Raw genomic sequence first — 21748 nt, 5'->3', positions numbered from 1 at the left:
TTTTTTTTGTTTTGTTTCTTTTGGGGTTTCTTTTTCTGTCTTCACCCACACTCTTTTGCACTGTTAACAATTTCCAGGCTTGTCTGTTCCCTTGTAGTTGTAGACTGTTCTGTACGATGCCATATTGTAATGTAATTTCTCAATAAACCCTCCCCCCCAACAAAAACCTCAAAAAACAGCAGTTAAGATGCATCCTCCACCAGCACATTCAACACACATGAAAACGACTACATTGGCAAAAGTAAAGACTTACATACATGATTTTTTACTTTTAAATAATAAAATACGGTAGAAGAAAATTAACATATATTTGTGAATGTAAATACTTCACATAAAGGGGGACGTTTTAACAATGCACACAAATAGTCAAAAAGTGCGGACCGGAAACACTGCTGCACCACTTACTTGCTTTCCAACATGGCTACCGAAGGCACGTAATATTTTGTTTTTGTGGTACAACATCACGGATTATCGTAATATCTGGACCATATGAAAGCGATTTGGTTCTCAGAAACACATTACTGTACTGTAATAGTATTTTACCTCGCTAGTTAAGTAGTAATTTGGGCGATGTATCGTCGCGGAGCGGCAAAGAAGGAGCAAAACAAGAAGAAGGTGAAGAAGGATGTAGCTGACTCTGATAAGTACGCCGACCTCTTGGTGTTCGGATATGCCTGCAAACTGTTCCCAGACGACGAAAGGGCTCTTTACCACGACATTGGAAAACATCTTATCCCATGGATGGGGGACAAGAGCATCATGATTGATAGGTCGGTTGAACAAACTTAGACCTGAAACATTATGCTAACCATCTTGTCTCACAAAATGCAATCCAAGGGACCAGTTGGGAGTTTTGTCTTTGCAGAAGCTTGGAAACATACCTGCAAACTGGAGACGCACATGCTTTGTTTCTTTGCCTGCTAACTTGTTTTGTTTGGATGTGCTGAACTGATGAACACAAATGGTATTTGAAGTTTCTAGAAATGACATGTGAAGATGCAAATCCCTGCTAGTCTTTGCTAACATGAAGCCATGGTGCTGAACCTATTCATTAGACACTCAGTTACACACCAGCTAAACTACTGCAGTGTAATACAACATTAATACAAATGTTGAGGTACTGTAAAACACTTGAAACAAAAAAGAATAATTGTAAACTTCATGAAGATGTTGCAGAGCTGTTTTTTATTTGACTGCGTTAGTTTGTGCTGCATACTTCCTAAACCAGGAGTCAGCAACCTTTACTATCAAAAGAGCAAAAAACAAACAAAAAAAAACAATTTGTCTGGAGCCGCAAAACATTTGCAGTGAGGTATAGGGGCATTGAGGGGAAACAAATCTGAGATTTCGAGAATAAAGTCATATTACCAGAATGAAGTCATAACTTTACGAGAAAAAAGTCATAATATTACCAGAATGAAGTCATAACTTTACGAGAAAAAAAGTCATAATATTACCAGAATGAAGTCATAACTTTACGAGAAAAAAAGTCGTAATATTACCAGAATGAAGTCATAACTTTACGAGAAAAAAAGTCATAATATTACCAGAATGAAGTCATAACTTTACGAGAAAAAAAGTCGTAATATTACCAGAATGAAGTCATAACTTTACGAGAAAAAAGTCATAATATTACCAGAATGAAGTCATAACTTTACGAGAAAAAAGTCATAACTTTACGAGAAAAAAAGTCATATTACCAGAATGAAGTCATAACTTTACGAGAAAAAAAGTCATATTACCAGAATGAAGTCATAACTTTACGAGAAAAAAAGTCGTAATATTACCAGAATGAAGTCATAACTTTACGAGAAAAAAGTCATAATATTACCAGAATGAAGTCATAACTTTACGAGAAAAAAAGTCGTAATATTACCAGAATGAAGTCATAACTTTACGAGAAAAAAGTCATAATATTACCAGAATGAAGTCATAACTTTACGAGAAAAAAGTCATAACTTTACGAGAAAAAAAGTCATATTACCAGAATGAAGTCATAACTTTACGAGAAAAAAAGTCATATTACCAGAATGAAGTCATAACTTTACGAGAAAAAAGTCATAACTTTACGAGAAAAAAAGTCGGAATATTACCAGAATAAAGTCATAACATTATGAGAAAAAAAGTCATAATATTACCAGAATAAAGTCATAACTTTACGAGAAAAAAAGTCATAATATTACCAGAATAAAGTCATAACATTACGAGAAAAAAAGTCGGAATATTACCAGAATGAAGTCATAACTTTACGAGAAAAAAGTCGTAACTTTACGAGAAAAAAAGTCGTAATATTACCAGAATAAAGTCGTAGCTTTACAAGAAAAAAGAAAATAACTTGTAAAATTACTACTACTATACTACTATACTAATATTACGACTATTGTGGCCCCGGAGCCGCAGGTTGCAGACCCCTGCATTATACACTCAGTTGCCAATTTATTCGTCGGCTAAAACTAATGCAGTGTAATGCAACATTAATACAAATGTTTAGGTACTGTAAAACACTTTAAACAAAAACAGAATAATTGTAAACTTCATAAAGATGTTGCAGAGCTGTTTTTTATTTGACTGCATTAGTTTGTGCTGCATACTTCCTAAACCAGGAGTCAGCAACCTTTACTATCAAAAGAGACATTTTAAGCAAAGAAAACCCCCAAAAAATAATCTGTCTGGAGCAGCAAAACATTTGTAGTGAGGTAAAGGGGCATTGAGGGGAAACAAATCTGAGATTTCGAGAATAAAGTCATATTACCAGAATAAAGTCATAACATTACGAGAAAAAAAGTCGTAATATTACCAGAATAAAGTCATAACTTTACTAGAATAAAGTCATAACTTTACGAGAAAAAAGTCATAACTTTACGAGAAAAAAAGTCGTAATATTACCAGAATAAAGTCATAACTTTACGAGAAATAAAGTCATAATATTACCAGAATGAAGTCATAACTTTACGAGAAAAAAGTCATAACTTTATGAGAAAAAAAGTCGTAATATTACCAGAATAAAGTCATAACATTACGAGAAAAAAAGTCGTAATATTACCAGAATAAAGTCATAGCTTTACGAGAAAAAAAGTCGTAATATTACCAGAATGAAGTCATAACTTTACGAGAAAAAAAGTCGTAATATTACCAGAATAAAGTCATAGCTTTACGAGAAAAAAAGTCGTAATATTACCAGAATGAAGTCATAACTTTACGAGAAAAAAAGTCATAATATTACCAGAATGAAGTCATAACTTTATGAGAAAAAAAGTCATATTACCAGAATGAAGTCATAACTTTACGAGAAAAAAAGTCATAATATTACCAGAATGAAGTCATAACTTTACGAGAAATAAAGTCATAATATTACCAGAATGAAGTCATAACTTTACGAGAATAAAGTCATAACTTTACGAGAAAAAAAGAAAATAACTTGTAAAATTACTACTACTATACTACTATACTAATATTACGACTATTGTGGCCCCGGAGCCGCAGGTTGCAGACCCCTGCATTATACACTCAGTTGCCAATTTATTCGTCGGCTAAAACTAATGCAGTGTAATGCAACATTAATACAAATGTTTAGGTACTGTAAAACACTTTAAACAAAAAAAGAATAATTGTAAACTTCATAAAGATGTTGCAGAGCTGTTTTTTATTTGACTGCATTAGTTTGTGCTGCATACTTCCTAAACCAGGAGTCTGCAACCTGCGGCTCCGGAGCCACATGTGGCTCTCTGTGGATTTTTAAAAATGAAATGAATAACTGTTTTCTTTGTTTACATTTTCATTTTTATTTATCATTGTTGTAGGTCTATGGTACGACGGTATGACGGAGTATTAAGGCCACATTGAGGGTTATGAAATAAATCTGAGATTTTGAGAATAAAGTCATAATGTTACTATATATATGTATAGTAGTATAGTAGTAGTAATTTTACAAGTTATTTTCTTTTTTTCTCGTAAAGTTATGACTTCATTCTGGTAATATTACAACTTTTTTTCTCGTAAAGTTATGACTTTAAAATTATTACTTTTTTCTCGTAAAGTTATTACTTTATTCTGGTAATATGACTTTATTCTCGAAATCGAAAATGGCTCTTTTGATAGTAAAGGTTGACGACCCCTGTCCTAAACTGACAATGGTGTGTATTTTAGAGACAAAAACAACTATAGTAACAATTTCATAACCTTTAATACTACGAATGTTAGCTTTTAGGTGGGCTTTGCATCTTGGCATGTTGGGAGAATTTCCTCTGGAAACTTTTAGTCCAGGCATGCTTTATAGTAGAATAAAATTGCAGTCAAAATGGAGTATGACACAAAAGATGTTTCCTTCTTTCTGTCCTTTTCCCAAATGGAGTTTTGTACACAAAGCAAATGACCTGGGTTTTTTATTATGTGGTGCTGATGTCCACGAGGCCAGAGCAAATTCTAACCAAGACGAAAGTTGCAGCAGTTAAGGTGATTCAAAATATCATAATGCGAAACAGTGGGGTATGACTAACTAATAAAAGGTTTAACGGTGTTTTCAGCCTCTCCACAAATGTTGCTACAGGCGATGGGGTAATGTTTTATTGCCACCTCCATGCAGCAGACGTAATTCAACTCTTACCTTAAAGTAGTGCATTTATTCTTTTGAATCACCTTGATCTGCAGTGGCCCAACTTGTGTTTCATTTGTACAGCCATTGTATGTGTGTCTTTATCACATAACCCAGTTTCTTCCCCAGCAAGGTAGGCTAAGGGGTCCTGCCAAACCCCGAATGCCACCCGCAGCACCCCATTTCTTTGTCTTCGTGAAGAAAACGACAACTGAGAAGTGGCGTAGAGGGACGAACCCTGGAAAATGTCGTCCATTTGGGTTCTTGCGGATAGGTATTTATGTGCTCGGGTTTGTGTGAATGTAACTCTCTTTGCAGATGTAGACGTAATGATGAGTTTTACAGGGGGGAATTGAACCCTGTAAGGTAAGAGGCGAGTTGCTTTGTTTGTTTCTCTTTTGATTTTCTTTTCTTTTGATGTAGGGTTGTTGGTTTGTAAGTTTTGTCCAAGAAGGAAATAGCAGCAGAGCTTGCTAGGTATCTTAAGAGCACTATAAGTAGTGCATTATTGTGTCTGTATTTTGAGAAATTCACACTTTAAGTATATTACAAGTATACTAGTATATTTTTGATGTAAATTTTGGGTTTTAGGTCCCCCTCCCCTTGGTAAGTAGGTCCATATTGTGTATTAAAGGCTTTGTCGACTTCCCTCTCTCTAACCCTTGTTATCATCCAACAGATACGATGGGCGCGGTCACTTACATGACCTCTCAGAGTATGACAGCGGGTCATGGAATACATCCTACAAGCTGTCCGAGGAGGAGGCCAGGATCGAGGCGCTGTGCGACGAGGAGAGGTACCTGGCTCTGCACAGTGACCTGCTGGAAGAGGAGGCCAGACAAGGTGAGCAGGGTGTTAGTTCTGACACTTCACATCTTAATGGGAATCTGCTCTTAGTGAGTCCTGCTGGACGATACTGAAGAATATATCTGCTTTCATTGCCCAAATTAGTCATGGTTGTTCACACATAATGAAGGCAGCCAGCCGGCAGACGATGTAGTAATCCTGTTGGAATGTTTTGTGGGCCCATCAATCATCAGTCATTACGATCTTTCACCCCATTCATCTCATGACGTGACGGGGTAATGAGCCACAGCAAAGTCCTGACCAACCGTAAACACATTGCCTGTATTTCAAACAAGACGTGAGATAACTTCATTAACAACTTGCTATGGCTATGTAACTTGTATTACAAAAATGAGAAATTCAAAGGTAGATCAATAAGTAAATGTGACAGAAATTAAGTAGGTCATGTCTTTTTAAAATGCACCATTGCTGTGAAGTGTGTACAGTACAAAAGTATGTGTACATATACTCTTATAAACATATTTATTCTTACTATTTATTAACAATTTGAATAAACAGAAGGGAAGGTTAAAAAATAACCTACAAGAATGTGTCGAAAGGCTTTTTAAATTGCTATTATAGTAAACATTGGCTTATGTTGCTACTCTTCAAATTGGCTTGATGCTTTTGTTCCACCGGCAGATATTAATCCCCATTTGAAACCAGGGTCCCAAAGCAGTATGTAATGTATGTATGGAATTTGATTTTTAGTAATTTCCAGGTCTGGATAAGCATGGAAAATGAAAAGGAGAGTATGGAAAAATATTTCTGTTTCCAGATTATTGCCCCTATTCTGTTTTTCTAAAATATAAAATTCTGAATTTCTAAAAGTAAATTGATCATACAAGCAGCAGAGTGTTTTTCATGGCCAGTGCAGCCAAAATGTTTACCACTGTGTGAGAGAGTACGGGCCAAAGTGAGCTTGATGTCGTCGAAAGCAAGGCAAGAAGTAGGCAGTGGCATGCGACTAAAGCCTGGAGCACACAGCGCGCTTCATGCTCGCGTGACGGCAACGTCGCGTGTTGTTTTTTATTTCGGCATCCATGTTAACAGGTTAGAGTGGACACACTGCCCGCATGAGACGCACGTCAGACGTGCGTCAGACGCACGTCAGACGTGCGTCTATTTTATAGAATAGAAGGCTCGCCTATTTTTCACGCCAGCCGCTTACCTCTCGGCTGCGTCTCCCAGCAGCAACAGACGGTGAAGGTGATCTATTGACAGTATATGAACATCATACCAGCAAGATTACTACAGTTTCCATGTCTAGACATCTGTAGAATATGTCACTGACCATCAATATTTTACACTTCCTATCTAGATTTCAAAATAAAAGGCCTCTAGCGTTTTTAGTGCACAGAATCATTCATTCATTAACACAATGCTTTTATTCTGAAATACTCTAAATAAAGCAGTGGTGTACTTGCAGATTTCCATCAAGTTAATATAGTACAGGCTTTTAATTTTGTAAACACTGTAGTAGTCATAGCAGAAACCCTACATATGCTATAAATATAATAGACTGGGTTAATAGGTTATAAGAACATCAGGTGATGGGCAGTATTTTTCCGATGCGCTCTCTCTCTCTCTCTCTCTCTCTCCCTCTCCCTCTCTCTCTCTCTCTCTCTCTCTCTCAACAAACACCACGTAACTTTATTGTTCTTTCTTTTAGAGGTGTTATTTAATTTTTTTAAAGATATTTAATAATAATTTTCGTTTTCTAAAGGTTAACAAATAACGAAACTGTTTATTTTGCTTTGTTTTATAATAATAAAAAAACCCCACTTTACTTATATTTATCATTCTGAAATACTTCAGGTGTTTTTCTCCATCAAGGCGCAGTTCAGCAACAAGGTGGTGAAAAGCTCCAAGTTGCCTGAGATGTCGGAACATCAGCATTTATAATGTAAATTGCTGTCCCGCCCCAGATGTAAATTAAGTCGTTTTCGATAAAAGCCGCAACCTGGAATGCTGTAGAACAGGAAGCCGAAACCCCCTGGAAATGTTGTTTAAAACTGTGCCAGTCAAAGTGAAGAGGGATTGCTGTAGGCTCTCTCTTACTACTAATGTATTTATTTATTTTTTTGTATTAATATATAGCCCACAGAAATCCCTCTTCACTGTCAATGAAGAGGGATTTATATATATATATATATATAGCCCATAGAAATCCCTCCTCACTGTCAGTGAAGAGGGATTTATATATATATAAATCCCTCTTCACTGACAGAAAAGAGGGATTTATATGGGCTATATATTAATATTTATGTATGAATTTATTTGCTTGTTTTTAATAATATTTACAAATTACCACACAGTTCTTACCCTTTTTTGTCTTAAATAAATATAAATCACATTTATTATGAAGTTAAATGGCCATTAAAAGGCAAACTCTATGTAGAAAGAAAGGGCTGTCAGCAACAGCAAAAACACAGCTGACAGGTAGCTCCGAGACGCTCCCGAGACGTGGGTAACTCGCGTCTAGTGTGAACACCCTAGGTGGGCATGACGCGGCCACGACGTGACGCTGCCGTCAGGCGAGCCTGAAGCGCGCTGTGTGGCCCGGGCGTCAACGTTCACTCCTACGCAGAGCTGCCTTAGGCGAACTAGGCAATGGCCTAGGGCAGCACTTTGGCAGCGAAATGGGGGCCAACAACTGAAATCTGCTTGGCTCAGTCATTTACATCGTGAACACGTGACTAACTGTGACAAGTGTTCCAGCTCATCTCATCTTGCCTGGCCGGTGTTGTTTTGATTCAGTGCAGTGGCGACGTGTTTATACAAACTGAGGTGTCATCCACTATGAAGTGTCTTGAAGGTTCCTCAGCATCTTCAGATTCTCTTTATACCACAAAAACTGTATTAGTGTTAAAATTACTGCCCAAAATTTTTCGGTTCACGCCCTACCTATCTCAAAGTCCCAGTCTGTCCCTGTTGCTAATAGAGGGGCAGCATAATTGTTTTTTGCCTAGAGCGGCAGAGGTACATGTGCTGGGCCTGGACACAGCCTGCAGAACAGCTTTGCCCCAAGTGCAAGATGTTTGACAGTGGAACGTCATCCAACCTTCCACGTAGGACTGTGAACTGAGAGGCTACAATCGGTAACAGCAAGTTTTCCGAGGGCTGGCTTGACAATCCCAAATACAAAGCCTGGTTGGTTAACAATTCCAAATGGCAAAAGAAAGCTGGATGCAAACTTTGTGTAATATCTTGTGACAGCATCCTCCCCAAGTCACAAAGTCAAATATGGTCTGAAAATTCTACCGAGAAGACTGGAAATTTGAGTCTGCAAAAGTAGCTTGAAATGGAAAATATGTAGGAACCCTGTGAAACACTCCTAACCCTTGTAACTTTTCTAAAAACGTTTTCCTACGTGACCTGACGTAGGAAAACGTTATATACAGTATACAGTATATATACTGTACATCCTTATAGTCAGTGTATTAATGTTACATACAGTAATTTAGATGGCAGTTGGAACACTCCCAGTTTGGAGAAGCAGACAGGAGTCCCAGCATAGAAACTAAGCAATGTACTGCTGTGTGGACGCCACGTTAGTTTGGATCTGAAAGTCATACAATAACACAAACAAACTAACCGATCGATGCAGCAGTAGACCAGCAACTCCCGTGTTCTGCAAGGTAAAATTTGTGTTTTTGTGAATGGAGTCTAGCCTGGTAGCATTGAAGACAGCAATATAATGGCTTCAGTGCCCCCGTCAGAAAGGGCCGTCTGGTGGCAAGATAAAGCAGTGAAAATATTCTGAATATAACGTACACTTAAACTGATAAAAAAAATAAACTGATTGATCTTTTTTTAGGTAGCTAAAATAAGTTTTTGGAACAAAACAGCCGCTTTACCTCGCCGTCAGACAGCCATTTCCTAAGGGGAACTAGAGCTATTATATTGCTCTCTTCAAAGCCACCATACTACATTCACAAAAGCAGTAATTTTACCTCGCAGAACACGGGAGTATACATACAACCCCATGACAAAAAAATCCAAACTAGCCCTTTCAGTTATTTCCAAATTTGACTCCGCTATTACCAGCGTTCACATTATTCATAATCTATTTGATTTTGTTTCAATTAGCTTACTTTGGTAACCTGCGTCACGGTTGTTTGCAACGGCTGAGTAGACGTTTCCATTTGAAAAAAAACGGAACAGAACGCAGATGGACTTGCCCTTTAATTAAGTGTGTGGTAGCCACGGTTAAAGGGCAAGCTATATAGCATGGCCTAAATCAAATCAAAGTGCTCCCAAATCTTTGACACTCTGTGGTGTTTCTTTATGCCTTTATTACTGATGTCTGGCTCTACTTTTAAAGTTAAAAAGTTCATTCTCTCCTCAGGCATTCAGTGTTTGAAATAATGTCCCGAAAAGATTTAATCTAAGACTAACACCAATATGACAAGCCTGTCTGTGCAGACAGAAAAGCGGAAACTCTCACAATACTTCAATCTCGGCTTCCAAAATCTTGATTTTTTTTCCCAGGATGAATTTTCAACAGAGTTGCATCCCCTTCTAAGGCAGCTTTTTATCTCTTTTAAAAAGGACCGGCTTTGACTCTGAGCTCAACAGCTGCCATTTCTATGGAAATGGCTTTCAACTCTTGGATACTTGCATCTCAGTCGTTTTACATTATAATGAAACAGGCTGTTTTGATGACAAAGCACCCTTCCGAAAGACAGACTTAATGACTGTAATTGAATTGATAAGCCACCGTTTTATGTGAAATATGGCGTCTTATGCCCAAACTGACACGACAGAATGAGTCAGCTAATGATTTGTGTCGCACACACCACTCGCACACACTCACTGCAGAAGGTTCATCCCCCAGGCTAGTTTGCCCTTGAATTTGGAGGCCTGACCCCATTCACTTAGGCTATTACCCATCTGTCCACTGAAGGGACAGCAGGAGGAAAGCATTAGAAATATTGATATTTTTAGTGGCAATTTTGCCCTTGCTTCTTTCATAACATGTAGTTCGCCATGAATATCAATAGAAAAGGCTTAATGTCTGGGGCGAAATAACCGTGCATATTTGTCTAGCAACCAGTAAGTAATTCTCGTTCTGTATTCTCTATTGATCAGTGTGCTTGTACGAGGACTTGCCATAATTTAGAGTAGACTCATTACTATTATTACTCTATAATAACTATCATCAGTTATTATGAGAGGTAATTACTGTAAACCAAATTATATAAATGTCAATAATTATAGAATATCTGTGTTTTGGTCACAACAGCAAAATAGCTTACTCTGGAAAGTATAAACCCATTTTTTTCTACATAGACCCTGTTTTGTCAAGTATCAATGGCTCTCAAAGGCATCAGCGTGTAACATGGATACTGGTATGCGAATGAGTGAAATCAACAGTTGCTAGCGGCTAGCCGGAATGAATTGAGTTCTGACCCGGACTAGCAAGTAGAAACGCAGTAGGTTGCTTCCTTGATATTTGGGCAGATGCGACCTTCTTCGGGACCTTCTTCCTGTGTGGCCTTTAGCAATGCTTGTTTTTTTCTTTTTCTGTATGAAAAGATACCCAAACCAAGGAGGGGAAATGCTCCCAACTCATCCACTGATTCAGGCCCAAAGCAGACAAACTATAGGTTTGAAAACGCTTTAAGAATGTCATCAAACATTTTGGTACCAAGCTAATTATTAGAATGGATGCAGTATTCCTAATAGGTGGATGTTATAAGTTATCCAGAGCTACGTCGAAATAGAAAACCACGATCAGTTTCTGCAATCTGATTTTAAAACGATCATCAACATTGTAGTAAATATTTCTCCGTTGTGTGTTTTTCTTGTTTTCCCACAGAGGAGGAGTACAAGCGTCTGAGCGAGGCTCTGGCTGATGAAGGCACCTACAACGCAGTGGCCTTCAAATACAGCGCCGACTACTATGACCCCTCGCAGCCCACTGAGGAGGAGGATGCTGCTAACAGGGAAGCTGGTGAGAAAAACACATCACTCACAAACTTGACTAATCAGTCAGATAGTTAAGTCACTGTCAGATACGTAATGGCATGATGTCCAGAATCAATGACTACTTCTAATAAAGTTTAAGTTAAGATTACTCACTATATAGCGGACTACACTAGAGTTTGCCATTTTGTAGTGCTGTCCGAATGTACAGTGAGAATTATTGTATCCTATATAGTGGACTGAAAGTATCCCACAATGCATCGTGAAAAGTAGTGGACAACGATGGTCACTAACCGAGCACTATATACCATCATGCATTGCACTGAAGGAAAAATGGCGAACGGACGAGAGGAAAGAGAGCAGCGCGATTGAGACAAATCTATAAATAATGCGCGAAAATAATCTATGTGAGCAGAGCAGCGCATCACAACACAAACAGCCACAAAGTACTTATTCGTTTTGGAAAACATGCTTATTAAATATGCTTATTGCCCCACATTCACAACCGCCGTTAACTCTTACCTTTCACAATAAAAGCCCAAGACATATACGCTGCATCACTGCTTACCAAGGGGGAACTTATATTCACTCATTAGCATTTCACTAAGAGACAACACAACAAAATAGCTTACATATGTGTTTATCACAAAAATATATGTAGGTATTTATTATGGATGGTCTACCAGCATATGTTGATCTGGCACATTTTAATTGTGTGACAGCAATAAAGTAATTAAGTAAATAAAGAAAATGTAGTGTGCAAAAGTGATTTTTTTAATTTTGCCAATTAGCTCGATATACAGTATAGTCCTCTATATAGAATAGTGAGTTGGGAGTAGTGAATGATTTCGGACATAAACATGGAGTTGGTTGGTCAGTTGGACACACTCACAAATACATACACACTTTGTGTAGGACCAATGCTAACACGGCAAAAGGACAGGACCTTGCAGAATGGTGCTTTTTTAAATTAAAGTTATTGGTTATTCAAAGTAATCACCTTACTCTATTCAGGGAAACGCACATGCTTGAGAACCTGGGATCTTTGATATACCCCTTCTGTCCTTGACACGTGGTGGGATCTGTGCCATGTCTTTGTTTTTAGCTGCTTGACTTTTGAATTTTTTTGTCTGCTGCATTCTGCTGTGAAGAACACAGCAGGTCTGTCTAATCCATTTCTTCTTCCTTTTTTTTTTTCTTTTTTATTTACTATTCTAATCCATGCGTCCATCTGCAGATACACACCCTCCAGGGGGGCCGCTGTAGTTAAATATATTCTCGCAGAGCACACGATGAACGTGTCGGACATATTTATATTTAATTCAATATTAGAGAAGATGCTAAAGTTTATGATAACTCTTTGTGAACGCCCTTCTTCTATTGAGGCCCTGCTTGTAGCATAAAAATATTTTCTATACACGAGTGGTAGGAGGTTTGACATTTAGACTGCTAATCACCTGTGAACACCAGCGTCAGCTTTGTTCGTCATCCATCCATATCTGACTTCACACACACACACACACACACACACACACACACACACACACACACACACACACACACACACAACTTTAAATATTTGATGCAGAGATAGCTGGAAGCACTTTTTCCCCAGCAAGTGACCTGACAGTTAAGCCTCTCTCTGGGGAGATTGTAGAGCTGAGTCCAGAGTATGACTACATCTGCCAAAACTCCAGATGCCAGTAGAATTTGGCCTTAGGGAATAAGTCAATAAGGGTCATGTCACACTGGCCGTTAACATTTTGAGCTGGTTTCAGTCGAATCCCTGCGATAGTTTGTCGTCCCGTTTCGCCTCCCTCCTTTAAAGTCTTTGACATTATCACAAAATACAAAATCATGAAAAAGTCCCCCATCACAATGCAAATTTTGTAGCCTCGAAGGGAGCGCTTGGGCTGGCAGATATGGAGACACAATCGCAATATCAATCAAATAATTGTCACGTATTACCTCCTGAGTGAAAGCCAAATAAAGCAGAAGGTTAATTGCGGTATAATTCATTATCTGTTGTCTGTCTAAAAATGGCAAAAATGGGTTTTATTGTTAACCTTCTTGTAAAACTCCACACTAATTGTCACCATCATTTCACAATACACCCAATAATTAAAAAAAAAAAAGAGGAACTTGATTTGAATGTGCAGCATAGCTGAATTTATGTGAATGCACCCACTTCACCTTCACTGAAATACCTGAATTCCACATATTTCTTCTTATTACTGGCTGTCCTATTCAGCCGAGTGCTTTCTTTACTCCCTGTATGGAGCCGCTGAGTCAATGTGTACCTTACTGTAGCTTTGAATAGAGAAACAGTCTGTGGCGCGTGGTCACAGGGTGAATGCGAATGGTGTTGGACTGCCTTTTAAAAAGCTGTGCAAGAGCACATCCGCTTTGATGGGTTAGTTCGCAATATGTGATAACCATTGAGTTTCACATAACATGCCAGAATTAGCAGCCAAATACAGGCTTGTCAAGCATGATGATAATCCTGTTATATAACTGAAGTGATGATTAAGAGCATGGCTTCTTTTAAAAATTGGGGCACTGTTTGGAAAGGCCATTATATTGTCACTAAAATTGGAGTTGAGATGGGACATGAGATGGAGTGAACACATGGACGCTGTGTGGCTTTCAGGCCACTGCCAAAAGCTGATTTCAAAACTGTACCCATGGCACACCTTACACGACAAGCCGAGTGAAATCCGTACGAATGGTGGCAAGGCTAGCTTTTTTTTTTTTTTCCCCATAGACTTGATGTCTTGAATTAAGGGGCTTGTCTCCTTTATTACTCTGCAAGCTCTCCACAGTACAACATTAAAAAAATGTTAATCTAGTTTCCACCTGACCTGTGCATTTTTATCAAGTGCAGATGAAGGTAAAGTCTAGAAGATGAAGAGTGTAGTATTTTACTGCGATATATTTGCATAATGGATGGAATGGTGGAGGGCTTGGGGTTCAAACACTTTTAATATTAATCTTAACTGAGTGTATATATATATATATATATTCAGCAGGGTGTATTTACTTTTTGTTACAAATGACTAACGAGAGTAAATCTCCTTCTTTCGGTCCTAATGTCTCTTCGCATGCATAGAAGAGGCAGAGCCTGAAGAGAACGAGGAACCGTTCGTTGCTCCCCCGGGGCTCACTATCCCTCCTGATGTGGAACTGGTGAGTGTTAAATATCCAGCTGGCTTACTGATGTTGATGCCCCTATTGTGCTCTTATACACAACATATAAACATGCATATGTGCTGTAGGGACTATAACAGGAACCATTCTCTTATTGGCTTGACTTGTGAGCACTCCCAAATCAACTATTAAGGCTCGTTTTAGATTAGCCGGGGCCTGCGCAGAATCAATCACCGCGCACGCAGTGCATGCCGGTTCTGTTCGACTTGATGCCGTCTTGCTCTGACGTCGTGCAAACGTAGGCAACGATAACCTCACAAGATCAAGGCGGCTGCAGTAGTTGGAGCCAGGCACTATAATCGCTCTCCACTTACTGCAAAACTTCAGGGATTGAAGGAAAGCGGCTGGCTTTTCCCTGATCTAAGAGCTGATCGGTTTAGATGTTGGATCAAAAACGTGACGTTTGATTAAAGGTATCCTTTTCCGTTAAATTTAAGAGATTTATCATTTTCTTAGACTGTCATAAAAGCGTATTCATTTTTAGGATGTTACCACACCTCTGCTACAAAACAGCACATATTCGCTGTATGTAGAAATATACATCTAGGCTTTGCGTCACATTGACGTAACATCCAATGATAATAACATGGCAATAAATAATAGATTTGAAAAAATTACAAATGCATGTTACTTTGTTCTATCTGGTGTTTTTGTGTCGGACAATGTTCTCTCAGGAGCAGGCCGGTCCGCAACCGGAACCCTCAGTGACCGCCTTTAGCTGCTACTTTCTTATGCATGAGAAGACAGACTTTAAGCTTTAATGATGCCATGTGCATATTCAATATAGCATGCCGGGTACAAAACACCCTAGTGCATACATACAGAACACAACATAGCTGCTGTACATGATATGCATATAATATTAGTGTATCTACTCCCTAGATTATGAGGGAATATCATTCTCTCTGAATACATTTCAGTGTAGTGTCTCTGTCATTATTCCTTTTTTCATTTTGATATTTGATAGTTATCGCATAGAATGACAGGCAGCGTGGGAAGGGAGCAAGGGAATGACTTGCGTCAAAGGTCTTTGGCCTTTCAGACTAGTGTTTTCTCAAAAATATTGAAGTATTGATACTGAATATTTGAAACAGTTTCGATACTCATGTTCCACAGTATCGATACACAATGTACCAGTTGCGCTCTCTGCTCTCTTTTCTCCGACAGCGAGTTGACACACACACACACACACCACTATTTATCTTTTAGTTAAAAATTAAAAATGTATGCCCTCAATGTAAATTTTTCCCCCGTGGTATCGAATATCAATATTTTTCAAGGTAATGTATCGAAGTTAGAAATTCCAGTATTGCTGTTTCAGACCACTAACTAACCAGTATACATTGCAGATATTGTTTATTGTCGATATGTTTTTCTATTAAGCTAAGATTATTCTAACAGCATTCACCTTTACTAGATAGATAGACACAACAGGCAATACAGTATGTGACAAGAGGGGGATGATGAGCAACAAAGGTCCCAGACTAGATTGGAAAGGACGCCGCAATTAATGGGCATGCACCTCAGTTGATGGTGCCAAGATTACTCTCTTTTCTGTCGCGTACGTGAGATAACAAATGGCTGTAACCTGTTCGTTATACTTTCAGGGCGCTGGCATGCTTTATGATCGTCACACGTTAGTTATGTTTTGCTTTGGGGTCTTTGGCAAACGCTGTTGCTCAGTTATAGGCGTGGCAGAGGATGCTTTCCTTTGTGCACAGTACATCACGTCAAGATAAAACAAGTATTACACACGTCCCCTTTTTACCTAATGGCTAGGTCCGTAAATCGGAGTGCTAAAGGCCCTTGTATGTCAGGAAGTCCTTGGCAGCTCAGAACACAATAATGTTCCGTTAGTGTTGGCCACTGGCATCTTTTTTGGCCGGCGTCCTGAAAGGTTGTATTTATTATGACTTTCATCTTGATGAGATATGTTGCGTTGTTTTGGAGATTGCTGCACTTTTCTAGGTAATGACAATGATTAATCATTAAAAGCAAACAAGAGGGACAATAATGAATGTATAATTGATCATTTCTGGTTTCACTGATTTCCAACCCATGTGTACTTTAGGAATTAATGTCATCAAAATAACACATAAGACTGCCTAGCATGAAAATGCCTCGGAGCCAAATTGGCTTGTGTCCTTGGTATGGAGAAGCCATTCATAAACTGCGCATTGCATCCTAATTAGTTATGTGCAGCTGTCAGGTTCAGTCACTCTTATGAGTTGATTGAGTTGCAAAGGGGTAGATACATTTCCGGAAAAGGCTCGGGGAATTTTACACAATTTCAATATAAAAATCTTAGATTTTAATAGTGAATGTATTTGGGTGGGGAAATGCACGTAAAAAAAGCCACACTAGTTTTTAGGTTTTGGTTAAACGTATGTCCATTTAATTGAAATGTAACCACACACTGCATTCAGCAGCACACTCATTAACATCCCATCAAATAGGAATTCAAATTATAACCTTCTGCATGCACAGTGCATTCTCCCATCACATATGCAGCCCACACACTTCTGCCAACACTACTGGACTGTCTGAGCCAGAGGACTACATGCTTCCATGTCAGTTTTGATTACATTACTGGAGTGAATATATGATATTTCAGTTAACAGGCAGATTGTAGCCTAAAGCAAAGTACACCGTTCATTCATTCTTTATTGTAAAAGATTTCTTTTTTTATTATTTCTTAATATTAGTCATTTTAAACATTACACACTGTATGTATTTGACAAATAATTAATGGATTTATTTGGCAAATGAAAAGGATTATGTCTGTTTTATGATATGGTGAAAGGTTTGTTTCTATCTGGATATAACATGGTAAATACAACCCAAGCAAATAACCACTATAATTCCATTTTATTCCTGTTATGTCACATTAATTCCCTTTTTTTTCACAATTTTTACTTGAGCTCCAAGAGTGCTTCTACAATAAATTGTTCCTGTTTTTGCACATTAAAAACGTGGTCATGGAATCATTGCCTGCATTAAATATATTCAGTTTAAAACATTAATGCTCATTTCTTGTCTTTTTTTTTTGTGTAGCCGGCGACCATCAAGACCCATAACATCATTGAGAGGACAGCTAACTTTGTGTCTCAGCAGGGGGCTCAGTTTGAGATAGTCCTGAAAGCTAAGCAGTCCAGCAACTCCCAGTTTGACTTTCTTCGTTTTGACCACTACCTGAACCCTTATTACAAACACATCCTGCGGGCCATGAAGGAAGGTCGATACAACCTCGTCTCCGCCAAGAAGCAAGAGCAATCGCAGGGTGAGTTATAAAAAGCAGGCGCTGAATCCATACATGTCATGTCCTCACACACACAGTGTCATGTGCTGTAATTAATGCAGCAATATCAGTAAAACATAGGCAATCAAACAGAACATTAGAATGCAAAAAGAACCTTCAACACTCTGCATTAGTTATAACATTTTTTACTTACATATGTTCATCACATTTTCTTTGTTTTGCTTTTCTTGCTGTAGAATCCAACTCTGATGATTCAGACGAGGATGGGGATGGCAGTTACCTCCATCCCAGCTTGTTTGCCCCTAAAAGGTGCTCTCGCCTGGAGGAGCTGGTGAAGGTAATGTAAACAGAATGCAGGCCACCCAGTGTGGAGCTTTACCTGTTGGATACAGTTGCTACTTGACCAGTGAAAACCATGCATCACCACAACATCACATTTTAATGAATAAAAAAAAACAGCCCAGTTTATGTCTTCGAGCAATTTTCAGGCGATTTTTCAGGAGTTTAAACAAGTATTTTATGTTACTTATGTAGCTTAAGAAGTAGGATAATGGTTTTCATTAGGACAGTGACCATAGGCTGCTCATCTAAAGGTCTTTACACACCGGCAGTATTTTTTTTGTGCGATGAATTCGCATGTCAATATATCACCTGTTGTTTTTCACACAGAACGTGAATATTTTACTGTGAAAAAACAATATTTTTTTTGGAACAAGGCTGACTTTTCTGAGCTTTGCACCGCGAATAAATGCGTCAAACAATCACGTTGTGCAGACCACACTTATTCAAAACGTACAGTATAAACCTTGAAAAAGGCAGCGCAGACCAGATCGTCTCCTTCCGTTCTTACCTTCCACAATAAAAGCCCTAGACATATAGCTTACAATGCATAACTGTTTACAAGAGGAAGATTCACTCAGATCATTTCACTAAAAGGAAACTAAAATAGCTTATAAGTTGCTTAGGCTATACAACAATTTACATCAGACGGACTGCCAGATGCTGCTCTGGGTCAAGAGGATCCTGGTGTTCTCTGCCTGCGCAAACCTATTCAAATCTTTTACTGAAAAAGTGTTTTAACTGTCGCCAATTCACATTGCTGTCGGTATAGTTTTGATGCGATTATTAGCTGACGAGTATTTCGCATCTCCGTGTTGTTTATTCGTGTGTGAAGGCCTTGGAATCAAACTGTATTATAATGTTGCGAATGTATGCTGCAATTCTAACTGGTAGGAGACCGCTGCCTGCCATGTAAATTACATACCCATGTTGTCAGTTCTGCTCATGTCTGATGACTGCATTCTCTAATAACTACAGTATATTCTGGTTCCCCTGCCTTCATGCTGTTACAGTTCTTTGTTAGTACTTTCATGTGCATTGTCAGGACAGCCATTAGTCTTTGACAGAGCAGCAAGAGGAAGCATGGAAGCATGTCGTTTTAAAGGAACATAATGAGCTCCTTTTTAATAACAAGCTGTCCGACAGTTGCCTCCCATCAAGAGAGCTTTTCCTTTTCAAATCAGCTACTCTAATTTCCTACTAAGGATTCATAGTTCATATTTTATGGGGTTAACTATTAAATTCTGTATGTCGTGCTTTTAATATTGCACGGCATTTCACGGTTTCTGACTTCAGAGAGCTTTGAATATTTAATGCATATATGATATTATTGCTGTAAAATGGTTCCGTCTCCTGTAATATGCATGTGGCATGATCTCAAGTTTTGTGATCTCTTATGTTTTCCTTTACAAAAAAAATAACACAATGGTGTGATGGACTGTTTTTTTGTTTTACCAAACTGGCCTTTTTTTTTTCATCTGCAGCCTCTAAAAGTAATGGACCCAGACCATCCTCTGGCAGCACTTGTACGAAAATGCCGACAGGAAAGGAATGGCACAGCAACAGTAGTGGCCAAGCCAGAGGAAGTGACAGACCCAGTTCCAGCCAGCACACCAGCGCAGTACTCTGCTGACCGTGAGTATAGATTTTCTTTTTTTTTTATTTTAGAACAAAAGACTCTTATAGTTTCCATCACATGATGGGTTTGGTATACTTTATTTTGCTCTGTCTTTACTTTATAATCTCCGTCTGTTTTTCTCACAGCCAAGTAAGGTGGCTCTTCTTTATCTTCAGCTATTAAAAATTCATTTTTTCCTCAGAGTACTGCCGACCACAGAAAACTGGCATTGACTTCCTCCTTTTAGGACCGTTTTCTGCTTGTAGTGTTCCAGCACTGCTGGTTGTTCAATACAGCTCTCCACTACTTAATGCTGACCGTAGTCTATAATTGATGCAAAGGCATTTTTCAATGCCTTTCAGCAAAGTAATATTGAGCTTAGAGGTGTTCTGGGGCAGACCGCACCTCCTGAAAAACCAGAGGGCCTTACCCGAACCAGCTCTCAGGTCCATACTTTCTAGTCCACCTGGGCTCTGGGTCAGGTCAGACTTAAATTGATGCATGTCCTTGGTGTAAGCAAAATTTGGATTAGACCTGCCAGAGCCTTAGAAGGTGTGATAACATGAGCAACACAGACCGCATCTTGTAAGGGGATCAAAACGCAGCAACGTATTGATTTGAATGTATCCTCATTGTTTTTAGAAATTGTGTATATTACATGAAAGGCATAATCAGAGCTTTCAAAAATGAAAGCATACTCATCATAGTCCCACTCAAGAATTGCACTCTCTCACATGCTTTGACAAATGTCTAAAGTACAGTAAGTTAAATGGATGTACCGGAATATAAAGGTAAGGCAAATCCTTTGCACAGCCCCAAAACAACAATAAATGCTCCCAACAAAAAAGTTTGATCTTTAAAAAGTGAAATTTGAAGTGGAACACACACAGTAGGTGTTTTCGGACTGGAGGAACTTTTTCATAGTTCTAAGAACCCCCATTTTATTGTGTCCGCACTGCAAGAATTAGGATCAATAGTAGTTCTTAGAACACGGTTTCAGAGTAGGTACTCTCCTAGCACAAAAAGAACTGTGAGTGACATAAGTGTGCGGCGATTGGTCAAACACATGAGCTAATGCAGCACCTGCAACCGACGTTTTTAAAAGCCCGTTAGCCATGCAAACAATGGAATACACAACACAATCAACAGGTCGTATCGAAAAATGATGGAAGAAAACATGGACAAATGAACCAACAGTAAAGTGCAGAAGTTAACTGGTGTGTGCTAATGAAAGTGTGAGAGCTGCTGCTCAGTGAAGCTAACCCAGTAGCACAAAGCACATCTACTGAGCCGAAGAACGATAGAACCGATTCGAACTGAAATCGCAAAAGATACTTTCACCACGGCCACTTGGCTTACGTTTATATGATTGTGACATATAATAGAGTTGTTTGTTTATTCTTATATTACCAAAAAAAGCTAAAAGGCATACGTCACTTCAACGGTCCTATTGGCAGTGCAAATGTAAGCAGACAAAAAGCCCTTGAAGGTATGTCGTTCTCGGGGGAGCTCACCAGTGGGCAGTTCCTCTCAGGGAGTTCCCAGAACTGTTTGGTCCGGAAACACCTAATGCAAAAGTCATGGTTTCACTTCTTTGTGTGACACTGACATAAGATCATTGCTCTCTGTCACTGGCGCTACTAGGAGTCACCAAAGCCAGACATTTTCTAATTTTACACCTAGGGGGTTTAAATGTCTTTTCAAAATTACATCACAGGTCTTTTCACCATATTTAATCGCCCTCAGATAGCCTTAGTTAAAATAATAATAAAAAATAGATCCACAATTACGTGCATTGCAATAGTGAGCCTCTTAGACACAGAACTTGATAAATTGTATTATGAGCTACTGACTATGACTAACAGTATTGAGGCTAATGTAATGCCTTGATCATTCCCACACATGAAGTATCTGACCTTTCGTTGAAACATCACCTAAGATGAAATTTTTTTAACTG

At 38.6% G+C, this 21748-nt stretch overlaps 1 protein-coding gene across 4 annotated transcripts in view; it reads left to right on the top strand.

The window, feature by feature from the left end:
* The first annotated feature begins 387 nt into the window (after positions 1–387).
* The window catches only part of LOC119478046 (splicing factor SWAP), a 72012-nt gene continuing 50651 nt past the window's right edge, over positions 388–21748 (top strand). For 2 of the 4 annotated variants that reach the window (XM_037752438.1, XM_037752437.1), the window contains exons 1-7: positions 389–770; positions 5271–5434; positions 11262–11396; positions 14478–14554; positions 17630–17855; positions 18071–18171; positions 19658–19808. In XM_037752438.1, the coding sequence (XP_037608366.1) occupies positions 571–770; positions 5271–5434; positions 11262–11396; positions 14478–14554; positions 17630–17855; positions 18071–18171; positions 19658–19808 (1054 nt within the window). In that variant the 5' untranslated portion in view covers positions 389–570. Of the gene's footprint in view, positions 771–3990; positions 4866–5270; positions 5435–11261; positions 11397–14477; positions 14555–17629; positions 17856–18070; positions 18172–19657; positions 19809–21748 lie in introns of those variants that run through there. The other 2 variants (XM_037752439.1, XM_037752440.1) reach the window with 2 other exon arrangements.

The sequence above is a fragment of the Sebastes umbrosus genome, chromosome 19 (assembly GCF_015220745.1).
Source record: "Sebastes umbrosus isolate fSebUmb1 chromosome 19, fSebUmb1.pri, whole genome shotgun sequence".
Taxonomy (NCBI): Eukaryota; Metazoa; Chordata; class Actinopteri; order Perciformes; family Sebastidae; genus Sebastes; species Sebastes umbrosus.
The sequence above is the reverse complement of the archived record's forward strand: the minus strand, read 5'-3'. Positions and strand labels throughout refer to the sequence as shown.